This window comes from Polyodon spathula, chromosome 6 (genome assembly GCF_017654505.1).
Source record: "Polyodon spathula isolate WHYD16114869_AA chromosome 6, ASM1765450v1, whole genome shotgun sequence".
Taxonomy (NCBI): domain Eukaryota; kingdom Metazoa; phylum Chordata; class Actinopteri; order Acipenseriformes; family Polyodontidae; genus Polyodon; species Polyodon spathula.
In genome coordinates, this window is record NC_054539.1 from 66,051,792 (window position 1) to 66,073,370 (window position 21,579).

At 35.9% G+C, this 21,579-nt stretch overlaps 1 protein-coding gene across 3 annotated transcripts in view; it reads left to right on the forward strand.

Annotated features, from left to right (window-relative positions):
* Window positions 1-1,809: 1,809 nt before the first annotated feature.
* LOC121317490 (general transcription factor 3C polypeptide 2-like) overlaps window positions 1,810-21,579 on the forward strand; it is a 32,848-nt gene continuing 13,078 nt past the window's right edge. For 2 of the 3 annotated variants that reach the window (XM_041253486.1, XM_041253488.1), the window contains exons 1-11: window positions 1,810-1,936; window positions 2,924-3,333; window positions 6,492-6,843; window positions 8,839-9,148; window positions 9,786-9,877; window positions 10,186-10,263; window positions 10,453-10,551; window positions 11,529-11,756; window positions 11,962-12,073; window positions 12,855-12,972; window positions 20,182-20,213. In XM_041253486.1, the coding sequence (XP_041109420.1) occupies window positions 2,991-3,333; window positions 6,492-6,843; window positions 8,839-9,148; window positions 9,786-9,877; window positions 10,186-10,263; window positions 10,453-10,551; window positions 11,529-11,756; window positions 11,962-12,073; window positions 12,855-12,972; window positions 20,182-20,213 (1,764 nt within the window). In that variant the 5' untranslated portion in view covers window positions 1,810-1,936; window positions 2,924-2,990. The remainder of the gene's footprint in view (window positions 1,937-2,923; window positions 3,334-6,491; window positions 6,844-8,838; window positions 9,149-9,785; window positions 9,878-10,185; window positions 10,264-10,452; window positions 10,552-11,528; window positions 11,757-11,961; window positions 12,074-12,854; window positions 12,973-20,181; window positions 20,214-21,579) is intronic. The other variant, XM_041253487.1, reaches the window with a different exon arrangement.

Here is a 21,579-nt window from a genome sequence, read left to right on the forward strand (position 1 = left end):
GTATTAATTGCTTATTGCATTAAATTGATTTTTGGCAAGTGATTATGTCTTTTATACCATCAGGTGTGCCCAGAGATTATTTGAGAGGACCAATGTCATTTTTGTGCATTTTGCTTATATTTTACTTTAGGTTTTTTAAATAAAAAAACAAATGCTGTAATAAGTATACTGGTGTTGTGTCAAAAAGTACAAATACACAAGTACAGCAATTGACTCGTAAAAGCGGGTCACGCTACTTGAATTCTTGCAGTCAAGCACAGACCCCCTCCTTTTAAGAATGCTGACGCTATTACAGTATGCAAATGATGTGATGTAATATTTATGAGGGTCAGTTAAACAACCATGCCCTATATAGCACATGATATACAGTCATATTTAAAAAAAACTACAAAAAAAAAACCGCACAGTGCAGGATTTTTATGGGAGAGAAAGGTTTCATATGGTAGTATACAGAGAAATCATCGTTCAAATAATCACAAATCACTTACAGTTTTATTATTTTAATATTTATTTTAAAATTACAACCAGTTAACAAACACTCTCTAGGTAATTGAATAATTAAAAGCTAAAGTAGAGCACCATGTATGTGTAGTCTAATAAAATATATTTAGATAAAGGTAAGGTTAAAAAAAAAAAAAAAAAAAAACTTAGTTAAATAAGTTTTACTAGATTTATAACATTTATATTCCACCAGAAAAACATTACAATTCCGGTCAAACATGTTGTATTCATAGTAGTGTATTTTAGGATTTGAGGCCTGAAGACAGTATTGGGATTTTAATGCATAGTTATGATTATTACAGCGTGACCTGGCCGCTTAACACTGCTGTTGTAGAAGACTAGTTACTGCAGACTAAGAGCAATGACAATGTAATAACCCTGTCGATGGATCTGTTATTTAAAAAATAATAATAATAACATTTTCAATTGTTTTTATGAAGTTTTCATTTTTTAAAATTATATTCCTGTACCGTTGTTAAAAATTCCAAATTTACAATAAAATGTTACCATTTACCGCTGCAAGAAGTTACATTACAATCATAATTCTTCAACTGTAGTATTTAATAATATCTGATATATGACATATATATATATGCTATATATATATATATATATATATATATATATATATATATATATATATATATATATATATATATATATTAGACAGAGAAACCCACCACATTTGATGTCATAATTACACAACAGGAAATATAAACTTACTGGCCAAATGCAAAGCGTGCAGGAGTTGTGTGCAAAAGCAGAAAGATGTGACTATCAAAGTGTGTACTTGTGCAGCCTCCTTGTACCTCAGTGCAGTGGCTGCATTACCCATGAAGACAATCTCCCAGATGTTTATAGAATGGAAACTTTGGCAGAAAAATACCACTGGAAAGCACAACCCTGGTCTTAAGCAAGTCATGACAGATATACTTCAACATTGAACAAGACACATCTTGGAGTTCTCACAGATCTAACTGCCCTGGTTTCCTTTAAAACCTGGTGTAACCACAAACACCCAAGGGATTTACAGAGGGATGTATTTTGTCGTAAAATCATAATTAACCAGAGGCCACCACACATTTGATTTATAGATTTAAAGTCCGTGTTTTTCTGGTACTGCTAAAGAAAAAGAAAAAAAAAACAAAAAAAAAAACATGCGATTAACTTTTTAAAAAGACTGCTGTCATAACTACCAGTGATGTAATTTTTTCAGGTCTCTCACTAGACCCTACCTGTGGTAAATGAATGAATTACCAACGATTGTTACATAGTTGTCTTCCCTCCGCCCACAGGGGGCAGCAGAGCCGAGTGAACTGCACCAACCAAAGGACTCGCAGATCACAAATATGGAGTCTCGCCCATAACAAACAGCATGTTTGTAAACCCCTTACAGTTTCCTTTTAATTACTCCGGAATATCTCTGTTGTTTCAGGTACGTTTTATCAGATTGGCAATGTAATGCTGATTTGAAAGTTGTGGTATAAATGCTGATATATATTTTATTGGGACAAATGGCGCGGAGGTCTACGAAATGTCTAACATGGAGACGGGTTTCGAAACGAGTTACTCTGTTTTTGTTAAGACTGAGTTTTCAGCATACAGCAGCAGAGCAAGACGTTGAGCTATTTGACACAAGTAGGCGAAGGCTTCCCTATGTACGAAGGTCTTTCGTGGTGGCGAAGCGTTATAAACTATAACGTAATTATCACCATCATATTCACACGCTGTAAATGTTAGTGTTTCTTTTTTTTAATTTATTTTTTCAATATTATACATGTTTTTAATTGTGCCACTTAATACAATTTAGATCGTAAAATAGTTTCAAATCGTGTTCCTAAAACAGTAAGTACAATATTGTATGTAACAAGACCGTCTTAATCCACTAACGTGTTGTGAAACCACACGTGACCATATATACATTCTGACCATATATACATACACAACTCTGATGGTTTGACGTCACACAGAAAGAGCTTCGTTATTTTAGATCATATTCATCGGTTTTTTAACTGTTTTTCCGACGGTTCTTACTGAAGTAGAAGGGTGTGGATTATACTATATGCATACAGACTGTTCTGGACAAATCTTTTTTTTTTTATGTACTTATCTTAACATTTTATAAGCAAAGCAAATATGTTATTTGCAAACTTGATTATTGTCCTGCTGTTTTTACTGCCTTGGTGTGTGACATTGAAACTTCATCTCTCCAAAAACAATTATATGTGTTTGACATGTAATAGAAGAAAAATCCTCTACATCAGGAATTGGCATGGATTATACAAATAATTGGTTGAACAGGCTAACCAGTTGCAGTGTATTCAGTGCTTTATTCTTAAACTTAACCACAGTAGGAGCAGTACAGTATTTATTCCATTTAGTTTACTATTTTCTGCAGTTGAAATGTCATTATTTGTTTTAGATCTAATGCTGACCATTTATCCTTGAAGAGTAACGCTGATTGCTGAAGAAAGGGGCCAGGGACATTGATGGCAGATACGGTCCAAAAGGATTGCAAGCAGGAAAGTGATGCTATGGGTTTGCCTTCAGAACCTCAATCCCATAGACAACCCGCAGCTCCGCATGCTGGACAGCTCAACATAGAGGGGCCAAAGCACAGTGACAGTTCTTCACTCATAGGAGGGTCCTGTTCAGCAGACTCTAAAGAAGCGGTGTCAGAAACCCAAAGGAACAAGAAGATGGCTGAGGGCAATACCTTGATAGGGAAGCTCGCAGAGAACAGCAGGGGACATTCTGGGGAGACCAATAGATCCACTGATTCCCCTTCTGGCACCTCACCACATCAACGAAACAAAGAGGATGATACTGCTTGTAAGTGTTTCCACACTCTCCTTCTTCAATCAGAAATGTTTTTGTGAGATTTTTTTTTTTTTTTTTTTTTGCTAACTAGGCTGACAGAATAAGAGTAACTAGAAGTTGCAAGCAGCTTTAGGGCTTCCAAGGACTTATTGTGAAATGTAAGCATTTTCATTGGCTCATTCATCCATTAGTTGCAATTCACTCAGTTGTCACTTTCTGTAGTCATTTTAAATTTTTTTTTTTTTTTTTTTTTTTTTTTAACTTTACATTAATTGAGAGGAACGGTAGTTCCTTGTGCCAAGTTATCAGCGAAACGCGAGAACTGCCTGACTCAATACAGCAAGGAGAGTTTACATGTTTTCAGGGTATTGCTACAGCAAAAGTAAATCAACTAAAACCACCATTTCACTTTTAATTTCTAGTTCCCAACACCCTTAGGTGAAATGTAGAAAAAAAAAGTCAATGCCTGTCATACAGTAAGAGAAATAAATCACCAAAGTAAGGCAAAAATGTCCTTCTACTTTTTCTCCCAACGTATTTTTTGCAGGCCCCAGGCACTTGTATCCATGCATATGTATATTACAGGACATCTGAGTTTAATGACAATTAACTTGTTTTGTCAACATGGAAATATAATAGGGAACGCACTTATTGTGGTATCTGTATCATTTATATTAAACAAATTATTGATATTTTAAAACGGACTAGTCGCACGCAGGCAAAAAAAAACAAAAAAAACAAAAGAAGACTCACTTATTGTGATGTCTACATCATTTATATCAGGTTATTTATTTCTGTTTTAAAGTAGAACGTTTGCCTGCAAAAATGTATTTTATATACATTTAAAAAAAGGTCTGGTATATGTGCGATTCAAACCTGTAACATTCAGTTTGTAAGCGTGTTGTGTTATACTGTCAGTGCTACACGATTATTTGAGAAAACAAGCAGTATTTTGAAAGGTGAAGTCAGCCAGCTGAGATTCTCGGGAAATTATATTGGAGGAGATTTTAGAGTGTCATCATCATCATCATCATCATTCTGAGATTCTGATCCTAATCTCTGAAAAATCTTGGTTTCCTGTCAGTGTGACATTCATTGTAGTCCGTATTGGCGCAAGGAAGTAAGGTTTACTCTCGGTACTGGTTAATGAGAGTAACACTGTTTGTGGTCTCCACTCGACAAAAAGTAACGTTAATTTCTGGATATACTGGATATATAAAAATATACTGGAACGACCCAGACAATTGCTTTGTTGCAGGACTTGTCTGTTCAGTTTATTAGGAATTCTTTGTAGTTTCAAATAAAACAAACATTCTGAGAATTCAACGCCGTCTCCCTGAGTACTACTTCCTAAACATGAAAACATTACAATAATCAGTGCTCGAGTCCCCCCCCCCAAAAAAAATGTGCCTGAACGCACTGTATCATTTCAACAACAGTTAAAAATTAACTAACAATAGCATACAGTAGAATCCCTTCATCTCAACAGCTGGGGAACATAGCAGTGGTTTGTATTAATGAACGATGAGATGTTTACAAAAACAGCAAAACACGTACATATATTGCACTATAAAGGTTTATTAAAAATGAGTATTTTTCTGGCAGCCCCAAACCTGAGTTTTACACTGTATATAACGTCACTGCAAAGCACATCTGACAGCGTTATATACAAGTACATTAAATGTAAAATTGAGTCAGATTAGTGAAGGACTGTTTTTTTTATTTGTATGCGCATACAGATAAGTTCATTGTTTTCACAATTTCTTTTAAAACATAAAAAAGAAAAAGCTATAAACTGAATACAGTACTGAAAAAAAGTTTCAATGCTATTCTCAGAACAGCAGGCTGTACTCCGTAATGCTGTTGGTCCTACAGTTTTACAATTTGTGTGGATATTTCTCCCAAAACAACAATGCACATAGTTTAAGTTGTTTTAAATTAAATAAGTGATAATGCATTATCATGTCTTAATTAACAGCTTGTCTAACTAGGGTTCCAGCTGTAATTTGTAACATATTTACTATTTTAACCGTCTTATCTCTTCATACAACATAAACATTTACTGAATTAAAAAAATAAATAAATGGTACTGTTCATAATTGAAGGTTATATAAGTTGGCTAGACAAAAATCTACATGCAGTGCAAACAATTTGTGGTGTTAAAGCTAGGGCCTCTGCATTACAAACTGCATTCAATGCATGTCTTCGGTTCGATTCCCACACAGTTTATATTGCAAGTAAATGTATTTTATTTATGTGTAAAAAAAATTATGTAAAAAATGTAGTTGATATGAATGACACTTTCATTGAACATACATACTTTTGCACACATAACTTTAATGTGCATATATATATATATATATATATATATATATATATATATATATATATATATATATATATATATATATATATATGCATGCACAAAACTTGCTCTCCTGAGCCTTTCTGAAGTCAAAATACAGTTGTGCTGTACTTACTGATGAACCCCAAAAAGGGCGAAAGTGTAGCTACTGCTGTGACTGTGGGAGCCATTAGGCAATTTTCACGCGATTTGATTGGCACTTGAAATGCTTTATTTGCATATTTTCCTACAACACATTGTTTTTAAATATATTGCTTTCATTCACCTTAACTCGAAAGCTACTTGTTTTTGGTTAATCTCCAAATAAAAGCGGATTGAACTTGCATGAAAAACATGCCATGGGCTTGGAAGCCTAATAGTCATATCATAATACCGTTATCTATGCTAGCCTTAAGGACTACTCAAATTGTCTTGTTTAGTCACAGGTTTTGATCCTGAATTTTGTTTGTCAACTTACTATACCAATCTTGAACTGGTTAATTCCGTTACAAAAATTTTACACATAGAAATTGTTACTGCAGTGTTATCGCATCTTTTACAAAAAGGTTGTACTGAATGTATTAAGTTTTAACAGTATGTTTGTACAGTATGTTTATAAATTCACTATTAAAAATATGGATGTTTTACAACAATCTATGTAAAACCAGTACAAAACTGGTGGAACTTTGGCATTAGGTATATGAATTTCAGAAATGTTATTTAAAAAAAAAAAGGTCCCTTTTAAAGGTTTATATATTTCTGCTTTATTGCTGTCTTATGTGGGGAACACAGTTCTAGAAATCTCACCACCTGTTTATTTGTGTAGTAAATGCAGGAGAAAGCCCCCTCTTGCTTCCTGTTGCATCAAGCACTGATGAAAATGTTGCACCGGTCACCCCCACTGCAAAGAAAAAAGGCAGACCCAGAAAGAACCCTGTACCACAGAAGCTGCCCACACTGAGTGAAGAGAGGGCAGAGAACGGCGAGGCCCAAAATCCACAGCCGCCAAAGGTCTATAAGAAGAGAGGGAGGAAATCAAAAGCTGAGGTGTTGGCGATGCAGCTTGAACAGGGACTGCTGGGAACGCCAGAGCCAGTCACCAAGCAGCTAGAAGAGGAGATCACTGATGAACAAGAGATGACCCTGGGAGGACGACCCAAGAGAAGAGCTGCTAAAGTGTAAGAGCCAGCCTTACCTTGCATCACACCCCCAGAGCGAGACTTCTATCCCTATGTGTGGTGGATAATAATGCGTGACCATCACATTTAGAAAACGTTATTGTAAGTTAATTGAATGGCAGTCACCTATTTTGAAACAGTGATTGTAAATTAATTGAATGGCAATCACCTATTTTGAAAACGTGATTGTAAATTAATTGAATGGCAATCACCTGTTTTTAACATGTGTTGATGGAGCATTATTATCCCCTGCAAGGGATGAAATCACTGGCAACAATAATGTCGTGGAGGCATTTGCATTTTAAATGTTTTCATTTATCTGGGAAAACGTGTCTAATTGTTAACATTATTTGGAATAAATTATTGAGTGAGGGGGAAGTATGCGGAGGGGTCTGGCTGGCTGGCTGGTCGTACACCCATTAATCTGTGTGTCACACTTAGATTTTTGCCTAGATCTGTAGAATTGGTTATAAAACAATTCATAAATTCTAATTCTGTACTATTCACTACATAATGTAGTTTTATGTCTTAATCATTTTTCATCATACTGATAGCTCAGGTTTTCTATTACGACTGTGGCAGGGATTTGTATTACTTAAAACATTTCTGTGACATCACCCTTTTGATATTTTGATAGATTAATTCTGTGACTCTTCTAAGTACAAGTGGCTGTGTGGTTTGAAGAGAAGGGGAGTGTGGGGCAGATATATTGTTTATTAACTAATCCACAGTTTGTGATACGAATCCACAGAAAACGGTTGATCCATCAACAGAGCCAGTCAGAACAATTCAACAGAAAAGTGAATACCATTTTATTACGCAACAATCATTTAACTAATTAGTTAATTATAGTATTACACATTCCAAACGTAACGCTTGTGAGCTTGTGATTTCAGTTTAGCATTTCATATTGTTAAAGAAAAGTAATACAATTTTTATACATTAACATAATGTAAAACAAACAAAAAAGTTTTCATAATTACAAATTCGTAAATTTATTTCCACATAAACATCCCCCCCTTTTAATTAGTATTTCACATTTCTTCTGGACAGGTTCAGGAACAACATCAATTTCATCATCACTTAGTAAATCTCCATCAATTACACGGACATTGGATGTAAACTCTGCTTTTGCATTTCTTTCGTTTGACCATTGTTCAAACAAGTTTACAGCCTACTTGCATTTCATCCGAGTACTAAAACCGATCGCTGTCAATGATAGTTAGGTCTTCATCTGTTTTACGTTCGATCAATAACAAATAAGTTTATTCTCTGTTCCTGGTTCACATTTGTTTCTTTTTTTTTTTACAGTTTTATTTTTCTAACTCCACTTTCATGTTTTAAAACACAGTCCTCGCTACTGTCTTCACTTACAACAGACACTTTTGTCTGTGTAAGTGGGATTTCAAACTCAAACTCCGAAGAAATCACGACAACATTCCTGCAGTGTGAGAGACAAACTTTTTAACTGTTTGAACTAAGCATAACAAAGGAGTGAAAAACCAAATACACGTACAAAATAAAAAAATCTATTGAATCTCATTAACGAACAAGTATCAATTAGGAAGAAATGTTTTAAATGGCATAAACAACGCTAAATGTTGAATCGGTAAGAATCCACAGTTTCTCGTGACTAACAGCACTCGAAACAATGAATTATTTCTTACCGATTCAACACTTAGCGTTACAAATTCATTTTTTTTTATCCATACTTACATACTTGTTTAGGTAGTGTGAACAATGTATTTCATTATGCCCATTAAACCTGTAATGGAACAGGCCTCCAGGTCCAGAGTTCCAAGCCCCTTAGTGAAATTGTTTTGTCCAGATTAATGGCAGGTATGCACTAGTTGCACTAGTTTCTATTAATGTGAGACATGGAAAAGGGCCAGGATTAGCTCATTTACCTTTGAACTAGTACTATTTTGTCTGTTTCATTAGGGTGAAGGGGAGATATCGGTGCTCTCACAGTTTTTGTTTTAATTGTCATTCTAGAGCTATGAAATACCTCCACTCCCTTGCTGAAGAGATGGGATACTCCAACCAGACTCCCCAGGCACCAGAGAACACCGCCGCCAGCGAGGACGGTGAACCCAGTACACCAATGAAATGTGGGAGAGGGAGGAAGAGGAAGAGGAACACAGATGAGGGCTCTGATGATGTGACCAGTGATGTGGACTTTGTCCTTCCTGATGGAGTGACGGTCAATCAGGAAGAGGAGGATGATAACGAGGATGCCTTAAATGTGGAATCTGAATCTGACCTGGAAGATAAGGGGAGTAAGATAAGAGCTGCACCTGCTGCTGTAAGTGTACTGTGCTCTTAATGTATATACTGTCAATGCCATATGAGAAATGAAAAACATCTGAAGCAGGAAGCATTTGTAAATTAGTAACCCTCGCTATGGACGTGCCTACAAGTTTTACATATTGCTGCTGTACAGTTGAGAAGCTTTATTCAGTTGTGACAAAACTTGATTAGGACATTCTTAGAACGTGTCAGAATCTGGAGCTTTCATGAGACATGAAAGTGGAAAAAGGACACGTGCCAGTGGTGTCACTAGGGTGCTACTTTGTAAGGAACAGGCACATAATTGAAATGTGCAAATTAAACCATTTATCACTGATGTATTTATTAAGTGTTTGATACTTCTCAAAGCCAACATTTTGTGAACATATAATACTCACAAGCAATTCATTACTTGTAGAGAAAATAACTGTTATCTGAGGGGACCCCATCAAACAATGATGCCCCACCTTGTCGCATCTATTATGCCTGATTGTTACTGGTACCCTGTTAGTTCTGTCACATACTGTAGTATATTCCCAAATCTGACCATTGTAGTATGGAATGTAATTTATGATCCCCAGGAACATGTAACCTAACCTTCCACCTACCAACTCACCTGTAAGATTATTACATTGATTTTCCTTTTCACGCAGAATAAACCAAAATTCTTGGGCATGGCTGCCAATGGCTTGCTGAACAACATAATGGGTCCTGTTTGGAATTGTATGCACATGACAAAGGAGTAGTAAGTAAAACAAAAAGTTTTACAATAACAGTCTGTGGTTATGGCAGTGACGGTGGTTATGTATTGGCAAAGTTAGAAATGCATCCAGTCCACAGTTTCAGAACTAATGTAGGTATATTAAAATGACCAGCAATTTGAGTAAGCAGGCCTCTGAACAGGTCACACTTATCAGAGCATGAACATTGTCCACCATACCGAAATATTGCTCCTGATGCACACTGATCAGATATATTTGCCACACACGCAGAGGTGTCCTGTTTCATTGTTGTTTTTTGGTTTTTCATTAAAAAAAAAATAATAATTTGCAGTCGAGAAAAATGCTATTCCCCATGGGTGTTTCCTGAATGGATACCTTCGCTGAAGGACTGGAAGTTTCTGTCTGAGAGGTAAGCTTTTTAATTGGTATTTGTATTTTATCAATTATTGGCATCAAAACCATTCAACAGCCATATCTTTATATACCCGTGCAAAGCTGTAGCCCTCTGCATTACACGTGCATTAAATTCACACACATTTGGCATTCACTTCTATTAGCAATATAGGCCTCATACTGTATTTGCTAATTGCTTTTGCAGTGAAGCACTCAATTATTTACCCCAAGAAAAGAAATCGCCACCCTTCAGGATAAGGAGAGAGGGTTTTAGAGATGATAATATGCTGCATCATGTTGGCAGGTAAGGAACTACAGTTAAAACACTGGTGTTTAGATTATTAATAAGGGGGTGTTAGTAAATGTAGTTTTTATTATATTTCGTAGTAAAAATTAGACACCTTTTAGATTAATTATCAGCTGAATAGACACTGATGTTTTTGTAATAACACTGTGTAACAATTTTTTTTTTTTTTTTTTTTTTGTTCCTGGGTAGTAAGTGTTATTTCCTAATTGCTTATGCCTCAAAAGTATAGAAAATGGCTATTATTCCCCACAAACTTTGCTTTTGTGACCAGTACAGTGATATTTCAAAATATCACTATTTCCAGTGGGAAAACGGGCAAATGTGTGTCTTTTCATTCACATAAAGTCGGAAAAAAACTGAATCCAAATTAACATGTATTTATAATTAATTTGTAATTAATACAAAAATGACTACAAAAGTTTTAAAAGTGAGTAGTTTTTCGAGATTTATGATTATACTGTATTTACAGTATAAGTGTAAATCTCGAAAAACTACTCACTTCTAAATCTTTTGTAGTTCAAAGTGATATTTTGAAATTTACCTGTCCTGGTCACAAAAGCAAAGTTTGTGGGGAATAATAGCCATTTTCTATACTTCTGAGGCATAAGCAATTAGGAAATAACACTTACTACCCAGGAACACAAATTGTGTTACATAGTGTAATCAGTTTCCAGTGCCCATGGTATTGGCCCATATTTTATATTAACAATAAATAATTACATTTGTATTTTACTCAATTACATGTGTTGACACATGCTCGCCATTGGGCGGCAGTACAGAATCAACTTTGCAGCTATAATTGTATTGTACACTGAAGCCTGTGTAACACTGATGTACTTCAGTAGACTGATTTGTGGGGTCTTTTGTGAAGTAATTTTTGCAGTAGTTTGTAGAATGGCAAATAACAGTGTAAGCAGAATTGAATTGTGATTGATATAAATGTAACCCCTTGATTAATTTGTATCGACCCCCAGATTTCAGTCCCTTTCCTCGCACTATGAGCGGTGGGACTTGGCTTTCTTTGTTGGTGGTCCAGTGTGGTCAATGGAGTGGTGCCCCTGCCCCGAAGGGTCAGCATCCGCTCAGTACGCAGCCATTTACTCTAACAAGGGGATGGATGACAGGCATAAGATGTCTGGTACGCACACAGAGCCAGCACTGTTGCAGATCTGGAACATAGGTGACCTGCAGCATGTCAGTTGGTGAGCATTGTAATATGTGCACTCTGGTGTTGAGTGTGTCATATCTTTTTGCCAGTTTACATTTTTTGATATTGATATGCTTTACATATTGCACAGTAGAAGTGTCTGAAGTTAGTAAATGTAAAGATTAATACAACATAGCAGACTGAAATCTATGGTCAAATTTAGATTTGTTTCGTGTTTGTTTTTGATTGCATTTTTTAAGCCCAACAAACAAAGCCACCTTTGCATACGGGGTTGCCTTGGATTACGGCTGCATATGGAATATGAAGTGGTGTCCTAGTGGGACGTGGGAGCTGCCTTCATCCAACAGAAAGGTGTGCGCAATAGAATGAACGTTCACTTCGATGTGCGTGTTTTGCATGTGTGATTCTTTTTCTCCAAGGAAGTTTGTAACAGATGGCATTCTTACTTGGCTGCTGCTAGAACAGTGTTCAGATTACCCATTACATCATGAGAGTTGCTGAAGCTCCAATTAATTACATCGGTATACATTCAAGCAAATGTTATAAAGTGCTACTTGAACCTTGTTTTAAGATTCACAATTTCACCTTTCAAATTTCATCTTGTCAGTAAAAAAAAAATCAACTATGAATGCAATCTTTTCTGTCACAGTTTACACAAACAGATTAAATTATCTCAGCCAAACAAAAGCATCTTAAGGAAGAAGGTAAGAAACATAGAATATAAAATAATAATGTGGGTCAGAATATATTAACACACAAAAATATGTCTGTCGTTGATTTTGAGCTAATGCACTCGTGGCTGCTCCATTCATGCTTGACGGCTCAAAACCAACTTATGTAGGCACAAACAAACTAAACATACAAATTCTAAATGTGCTCTGCTAGTTTTTATTTGTATTTGCGAATTGATAATGTTATGAAAAACAAATGTGGAAACAGAAAGAAACGTGAAACGTGGTCAGCTAGCATACATTACAAAAAGAGTCAATGTAGCTGCAGTGTGAAATTATATTAAGTGGGGTGGAAATCAAGCCCATTATATACCGGCTGGTACAATTCAGTGTGATAATATACAAAGTGACATCAACAGGAGTGACATTAACCAGGTTTCACTGTGTCTATTTTCTGGCAGATTCCTCAGATGCCCAGGCTTGGGCTCTTGGCTGCTTCCTTTTCAAACGGTAAAATTGCTGTGTTCAGCCTTCCGCATCCAGAATCATTGACTGCATACAAGAAATATCAGAGTAAAGGTAGGGAACTAAATATCTATTGTTATTGTTGCTCCCCCAATGAGATTGTTTTGCAGAACATGTTTGAAAACAAGTTGACTGTAAACTAGTTATTATGAGTGCCTGTATCTCCAGTGGCATGTTAAATTGCAATACTGATGTGGCGCCACTTTATCAACGAAGTGTGAAACATAAAGTGCCACTTTATGATCATTTGTGGTACAAATTTAGTGTTGTGGGGTTCACTATAGAATAACTGCTTTATTGTCACATCTTCTGCCATCTTATAATTTCTCAAAGTAACATTTGCTAACCCAGCAGTAAAAAGAGACTGGGATCAGTATGGGTAACAGGTTTTTAGTGCCTACATCGTTAAGTCTGTATTAAATCAAGCTGGGATTTAAACAGTATGCATAGAAAACTTTACAGTTTTTCCTGTATCTACAGAGCCTCCAATCAAATTGCCATAAAGCATGGTTAGAACATTCTTTAACAGAAGTTAGTTTCCAAATCTTGGGATACTGTAAAAGTGGATGTCTGTTCATCTGTCATTTTTTCTTTTAACATCGCTTGACTAGTTGTGTACCCCTTATCTTCTATGGTTTAAAACAAGTTTGATGAGTATACTTTGCTGCAGATACCACCCACCAACTACCACGAAAGAATAAGTGATGGGAATCATTTATTTATTCATTTCTCCTGGAACAACTTAAACTCTTTGTAGCCCTGGATGAATTCATGACATGCTGACTGCCCATGGCTGGCACCATTGCCTTATTGCTGTAATACAGTAGCAGGTGTTTCTATTTTATATGCATAACACCTGCATAGTTTTATAGCAATTCCACTAGAGGGCACTCAATACTTGTGTGCGTTGACTAGAATTACTGAATGCTCATTTGTGGAGTATCGTCTATATTATGATATTGGTGCATTCTGGAATATGTCAAGTAGACAAACTTTTTGACCAGTATATTGATGAGTTTACATCAGTTTGTTATAGGTTTGCCTTACAACCTATTATATGGTAACAGAAAGCTGAAGAATACCTCAATCTAGATCTTATTCTAGTTTGACAAAGCTAAGATAAAGGATACAAGACTTGTGGCATTTTATTCATACTATCAATCATGTACCATTTTTTGCCCCTCTCAACCTTAAATTCCCAATATTGAGTTTGATTGTTGAGACCATATAATGTTCAGAACAGCCTCCTGTCTCTGCCACGGTGTCCTAGCCTTGAAAAAACATTAAAAAAATAAAATAAAAAACACTTTCCCCAGGATGATATAATCTGCTAACAGCCAGCAGTAAATTGTTCCATGCATTTTCCCCCTTCTGCAGTATTATCTGAGTATTGTTACAGTGATTAATGTACTCTGTGCTCTACTCCGTGCAGCCATTGATCCCAAACAGACACATGTGCCGGAGAGGTTTACAATTCATTATTGGTAGAGGAAGAAAGAAACATTTCAACATTGTGCCATGCATCCTCACTTCAGATTTATTTTCACAGACTGAAAACCTTTATGTCTCAGGCTATGAAAGTTCTCTTTTAAAACTTGAGGCTTGTGCACAGGGAAGAAATTATTAAAGGTATGTGTGCTTTGAAAATCTAAACCTGTGTCTACATTTTATATGAGAATGCATTAAGATAAGTCAGTGTTCAGTGTTAATCTACTGAAACTAGTTTTTCCAAGACACCCAGCACCAAAGTCCAATAGAGTAAAACATCTAACCCTTGAAATGTACTGATGTTTTAAATGATCTGAAATGTCAACCTGGTCTCTAAAGAAGTGGCCTTAATTAAGGTGCTCTTTATACTGACATGGCCTTAAAGCAGAAGGTTTGTTTTACAGTAATTTTTGGCAGCTGTGGGCTGTGGCAGCAACACTGAATCCAAATATTTGCGCAGAAGCAAATTGGTAGACATGTGATTGCTGCTACTCTGAGCATTGTGGCATCACATGAATGCTTTAGAGCATGCAGGTTTTATGTGATTTTTTGTAAAATATTATAAAATAGGTTGGGAGATATCTGCGCCCTGATTGGCTGACAGGTGTTCCAAGCTGTTGAATTATTACAGTGCAACCAATGGGTAAAAACAAGTCTCGGCAACTAAGACTTTTTACAAACATATTATTGCGCCAAGCGCTTAAGAACGTTAAAAAAAAAAAAATAATTGGATTGGTCACCATTTTTTTCCCCAGTAAAAACAAAATAATAATACGTCAGACTTCCTTCTGTAAGTTAATTTGTTTGGTGACTCTAATGTCCACAGATTGCTGGAGGATTTAGACCAAAACAGTTCAGTAACGGAACTGACAGAAATAATTATTAAAAAAAAAAAAAAAAAAAAAAAAAAAAAAAGGTCAGGAAAAAAATGAAACCGTGAGTACTACAAGACACCTGTCTCTCAGTACTGCTGAAATTAATAGAATTGAAGCCAATAAAGAAGACTGAAATACTAAAAAAGTAACTGCTTGGGCTGTGGTCAGTTTTGAATGCGTTGCTGCCCAAAAAAAAAAAAATTCCAAAATCAAGAACGTTTTTTACAAGCTAAAACTATAACTAAGCACAATTCCTTATTTTTTTCACTAAATATACCAAACGTTCTGAACAAATTAAAGGAATTTTACATAAATATTGGCACATTTTAAAATCGGATAGCAATTTGACACCTCTGTTCTTGGATCACCCTCTCGTTGTTTTTAAAAGAGGACAAAATTTTAGGGATCGTCGGGTTAAAACTGATTCGCCTCCCTCTCCTCAACATGTACTGTTAACGCCTATACCAACTGGTAATTAGAAATGTGGAGCATGTGCTCAGTGTAACAGTACTTTGAAATGTCATTCTTTCAAACATCCATTTACCGGCAAAATGATTCCTGTTATGGTATAATTTTTTGCTCCAGAAAGGGTGTAATATACTTGATCCAGTGCCCTTATGGTGAATCTTATGTTGGTAAAACTAAACGTGCTCTTAAAACTAGAATAGCTGAAGATGTAAAAAATAAAACATATCCACTTGCTGCCCATTTTATAGAAGCCGAACATTTGATATCATCTCTTAGATATGCTGGTATAGAAAAGGTTGAATTTTCAAGGAGGGGGTGGTCATTTTGATACTTTTCTTTTAAAAAGAGAAGCATTTTGGATCCCTAATCTAAAAACTCTTATTCCTAATGGTATGAATATTGATTTTGATCTTAGACAGGTTAATTATTATTAGTGTTATTATTGCTTTTCTTCTATGATAAATTTTAATTGTATGTTTTTTAGGGAATTTACAGATACTTGTTTAGAAACTTTAATTAATAACTTGTTTCAGTCTATCAATTCAATCTATCAATTATGTAGACTGATTGTGACTTCTTAATTTGTTGATTGTTAACATCTGCTACTTTGTCTATAAACCCCCCACCCCCCAAAAAAACCCACTATATTAGTGGTTCTCTGTACCCTGATGAAGGCTTCTTTCTCAATAAATTTTAAAAACTTTTTAGGAGTATGTTTGAGTGTGCGGCTTCCCTTTTTCTTTGTTAATTTAAGCTTTGCTCCTCGGCACCTCGGCTATGCTGCTTGGGTGAGCGTCTTTGTTTTTCTATGGTCAGCACAAACAAAAAATAATATGGCCTGGAAAACAGCACCCAAGCTGAAATAAACAGTTTGATGAAGTTTCTTTGCTGAAGTGAGAACATCAGCTGGCACACAGGATTCAGTTAGCAGCTACGCAAGCTTGTGAGCTGGCCTGAATTGTTTTTGTTTTTTTAATTCTCCCACAGTGCGATGATTTATAAACCTAATTTCAGATACCCAGTTTAAAGAAGCAAGCATCATCTTAATTTCTGTCCTGAAAACTTACACACGACAACAAAAAGACAAGTCACAACATCACCCTGCTGTATCCCAAACATACTTAAACAAACTGATGTCACTGGTACTCAGGACTCAGATATCTCCCAACCCATTTTATAAGGTAGTTTAAGAAGCTATTGGGCACCAGCTGAGAAAGACAGGAAGTCCTGGAGTTATATCCTGTCTAGTGTACTGTCGTCAACTCTTAAACAAAAGGCAAAACAAACTCCCCTGCTCATCAAACAGTGCCACCTGCTGCACAATCTGTCCAACTGTGTAACCAAGCATTTAATTTAGAAAACTCTACATTCCCTGGTACAGTCAACTTCAGTAATTACTCAGAATAATGTATTTAATTAATTTAATTTGAGACAAATACTGAAAATATTCTGATAATTTATTACATTTATTAGAACTATTTTTCTTAGCAAAATAATATTTAGGAAAAAAATTAACCTATATTAATTTTTAAATAAAAATGTGTCTGTCTTTATTTCTAAAAACTAGTAACCCATTTTATAAGTGCAATAAGACACAATAGACACTCCAGGGTGTTGGTTGTGTTTGAATAACCGCACAGCCTTGTTTCTTACAACACCCCTGGGCAAGGGTGCTGGAACTAGGGGTGCTGGGGGTGTGGCAGCACCCCCTGGCTTTGCATGGCTTCCATCATATACAGTGGTTACAGTTTTGTCCACTGGCTTTCAGCACCCCACTTTAAAAATTGTTGCAGTGTCACTGCCCCTCGGCGTGCAGTTATTCTAGCACAACCAACACCCTGTCATGTCTTATTATTTACTTAATCTAAACAAGTACAGTATGTATTTATTTATATATATATATATATATATATATATATATATATATATATATATACACACACACACACACACACACACACACACACATATATATATATATATATATATATATATATATATATATATATATATATATATATATATATATATATATATATTGCAATTTGCATCTGGGCCATTCCATATCAACTGGTGCCATTTCTAGCCATGTCTAGTGGTTGATCTGACACAGTAGCTTGAAACAAATTCAATTATAGTGGTTGAGGGTCAGTAAAACCCTTGGGATACATGTATGTTTTTCAAGCAGTGAATAGGCATATTTAATAAACTGGTAGATTTGACAGAATAAACCATTTAATATGTTTTGTTGTAATAAACAGCTTTACCACACATGTATGCTTTTACTAATCACTGAGCTATTCTAATTTGTTGGAGCTGCAGTATAGGGGTAGTTCATAAGCAACAAAGAATGATTTGTTGTACTGTTTTATAATGGTCCATTAACTGTTAAAAATTATGGGGAGGTGGGGGGGAGCCATGATTTAATGTTGTGTTAAACAGTATGATTCATATAATTTTTTCCCCCCTCTTCCTATGTTGACAGGAAAAGGTATGTTTTTTATGAGTGCAGAATGCTATTAAACTGCCTTCATTGAAATTGGATTCAAATGCTTTTTTCACATTCTGTGAGAGTGTGTGGTTTTTAATACCCTGTAATTCACTGTCTGGAGCTGTGGCAGTGTTATTGGAAGGCTGTATTGTGCTGTGGGAGATAAGAGGAACTTGGGAGGTTAATTAACATTACAGATTTATATTTATCAATTTGGCAGGCATTTTTATTTAATTATTTTTTTTCTTACAATGCAGTGCTGCTGTAATTACAGAGCTCAGGTTGGTCCATACATACTTGCATTGCTAGAAATGTTTGTGCAGTGATCACATTTGTACCCTTTAGGAAAGAAAGGTCAGGAGACGAGAATGAAATAAAACAAATATAATAACAATTTTAAAAAAAGCAATGTTTATTAACTGCAAAATGTTTATGTTTTGTATGTACGAGTGAGTAAAGGTGCTTGTTTATAGCAGATAAGACTTTTGTTTTAAAAATCGCTCAGTGACATGTCTTAATGAACTGTATTTATTTTATGAACCTGCTTTGTCAAAGAAACATGAGGTATATATACAGTATATACTGGATGTTATAGCTTGGCGCAATCCAAAGAAATACAATAGTGATGATAGCAGGTTCATGTTTATTCCAGACTTTTACTGGTAATTAGTTAAATACCAGCAGTAAATAAGTAACAGTCTCTAACACACATCATTAACAGAATGGATTCTGTTCCATAGTTCTGAAGATTTCAAATCTGATATTTTAGTCATGATAATCGGACCTGCATCGTGTGCTTGTGGGAACCGAGTTCTCTGTCAAGAGCAACTTGCTGAGTAGTACTTCTATCCTGGGCCAGCATATGCTTGTAAAAAGTTGACCCTCGAGATGCCACTCGGCACCAGAATACAAAATGCACTTCTGCTCGGCACTGTAATTCTGGGCTGCTCTCCCAGCCTCTGCAGCCCCAGTTTGTCTCAGTCAGATCATTCCAACATCCCTTTTTTGTGTGTGTAAAAAGCCGCCTTGCTCAATGGAGGTAATTTACTGGCTCGTTTCCATCAGACAAAGATCTATAATTGAAATGACAAAAAAGATGCATCGTTACGCAGTTGTTAGTGTCTAAAGCTATGAATTTCAGCCTAGTACCCTTCACCCTGCTCCCCTGGGGCTGTCAATCAGAAAGGGCTTAGTCAGCGCATCTGACGAGTTTACATTTGAGGTTGCCTCGTATGTGCTGGAGAAAGTGACCATGCGTTTTATACTGGTATCGACTGGATTATTGCTGAATATACGGCAGAAAGAAAACGATAAAAACAAACATTGCCAAGGATATGTAGCTTCGGTAAGAGGCAACTGTCTCTGTTAAATAAGACCGTTTTGTGGCAAGGAGTGCATTGGAATGGTAGTTTGTTGCCCAATGTTGAGTAAGTAGATGATGCTTATAAGTGTATGAGATCATGAGTTCAAGTCCCAGGTCAAAATTGAGTTTCTGTGTTACATTGAGGCAAACCAGTGAGCCTTATAGACTGGGTGAAGGAGTCATTGGCTATTGATAAGCTGAGATCTATATTATAGGATCAGAGTCTATGAAATGATGTAGTTTTATATACAAATACAACGAAACATAACCATTAGTACTATATGGTACTATCAGCTACTTGGTCTGTCAGGTGGTTGTTAAACAGTAAGACTAAAAAAACATATCTTGATAGTTTTAGCTTATTGCTAAATAGTGTGTTATTGACAATCTGATCTACATACAAATGAATCATCTAACACCTACTGTAATGTGTTAAGATCATACTGGTACTGGTAATCAAAGGGTTAAAAGCCAGAATTATTTAATTTAAAGGCCCTTTTTCTCACACTTTTTTTTTCCTACCTCCTTGTAATTTGTCAGTGAAAAACCTTGACAAGCTTCTTTTTTATTTTTTATAGGATCAGTAAGTCAACAAGCGCTGATATGCAAGGTGGGTAATTTCATATTATACAGCAAAAACACAGGAAGAGTCATGAATTTTCATTATACGTAGTCCAAAACCTGAGCCATTTAGTTGCTCTGCATAAAATGACAATACATTGTATGCACTTTAATTGCAGCACATGCAATAGTTACTTTTAGAAAATAAGCAAGTGTAGCTGTCAGTACTATTTTTCATCTATGTAAAGTCACATTGGTTTATTTTGGGGGGTGGGGGGGTGTAAGGGATTTACCATGAGGCTAACAGGAAATTGATAGTCTGTCTATTGATAGTCTGTCTATTTATGTACCTTTGTAGATATTGCTGTTTTATTTCAATTTCAACCATGCCTGGATTTACTGGTATCTTTATGTCGCAAGATTCTGCAAATGAGAAAACATTCAATACTGGGAAATGTATGGGGGTAGTTTCTTTGTTTCTTGCACAATAGTTTAAATTCTGTGACCCCATAGTTGCAGGATATTGTTATATCTGGATTAAGATGAAGAAATATATCACATAATTAGGGTTAGAAACGCTTGCCCGAGGCAAATTCAATCTGATGAGGACTAGTTGATGTCTGTGTCTCAGCAGTCCTCTGTGCGAGTATTTAAAACAAATGTACACATACAGACGTGCTCAAATTTGTTGGTACCCCTCCACAAAAAACGAAGAATGCACAATTTTCTCTGAAATAACTTGAAACTGACAAAAGTAATTGGCATCCACCATTGTTTATTCCATATTTAACAGAAATCAGACTTTGCTTTTGATTTTTTATTCAATATAATATTGTAAATAATAAAACAAATGAAAATGGCATGGACAAAAATGATGGGACCGCTAACCTAATATTTTGTTGCACAACCTTTAGAGGCAATCACTGCAATCAAATGTTTTCTGTAGCTCTCAATGAGACTTCTGCACCTGTTAACAGGTAGTTTGGTCCACTGTTCCTGAGCAAACTGCTCCAGCTGTCTCAGGTTTGATGGGTGCCTTCTCCAGACTGCACGTTTCAGCTCTTTCCATAGATGTTCGATAGGATTCATATCAGGACTCATAAAAGGCCACTTCAGAATAGTCCAATGTTTTGTTCTTATCCATTCTTGGGTGCTTTTAGCTGTGTGTTTTGGGTCATTATCCTGTTGAAGGACCCATGACCAGCGACTGAGACAGAGCTTTCTGACACTGGGCAGTACGTTTCGCTCCAGAATGCCCTGATAGTCTTGTGATTTCATTGTGCCCTGCACAGATTCAAGGCACCCTGTGCCAGGTGCAGCAAAGCAGCCCCAAAACATAACCGATCCTCCTTCATGTTTCACTGTATGTATGGTGTTCATTTCTTTGAAAGCTTCATTTATTCGTCTGTGAACAT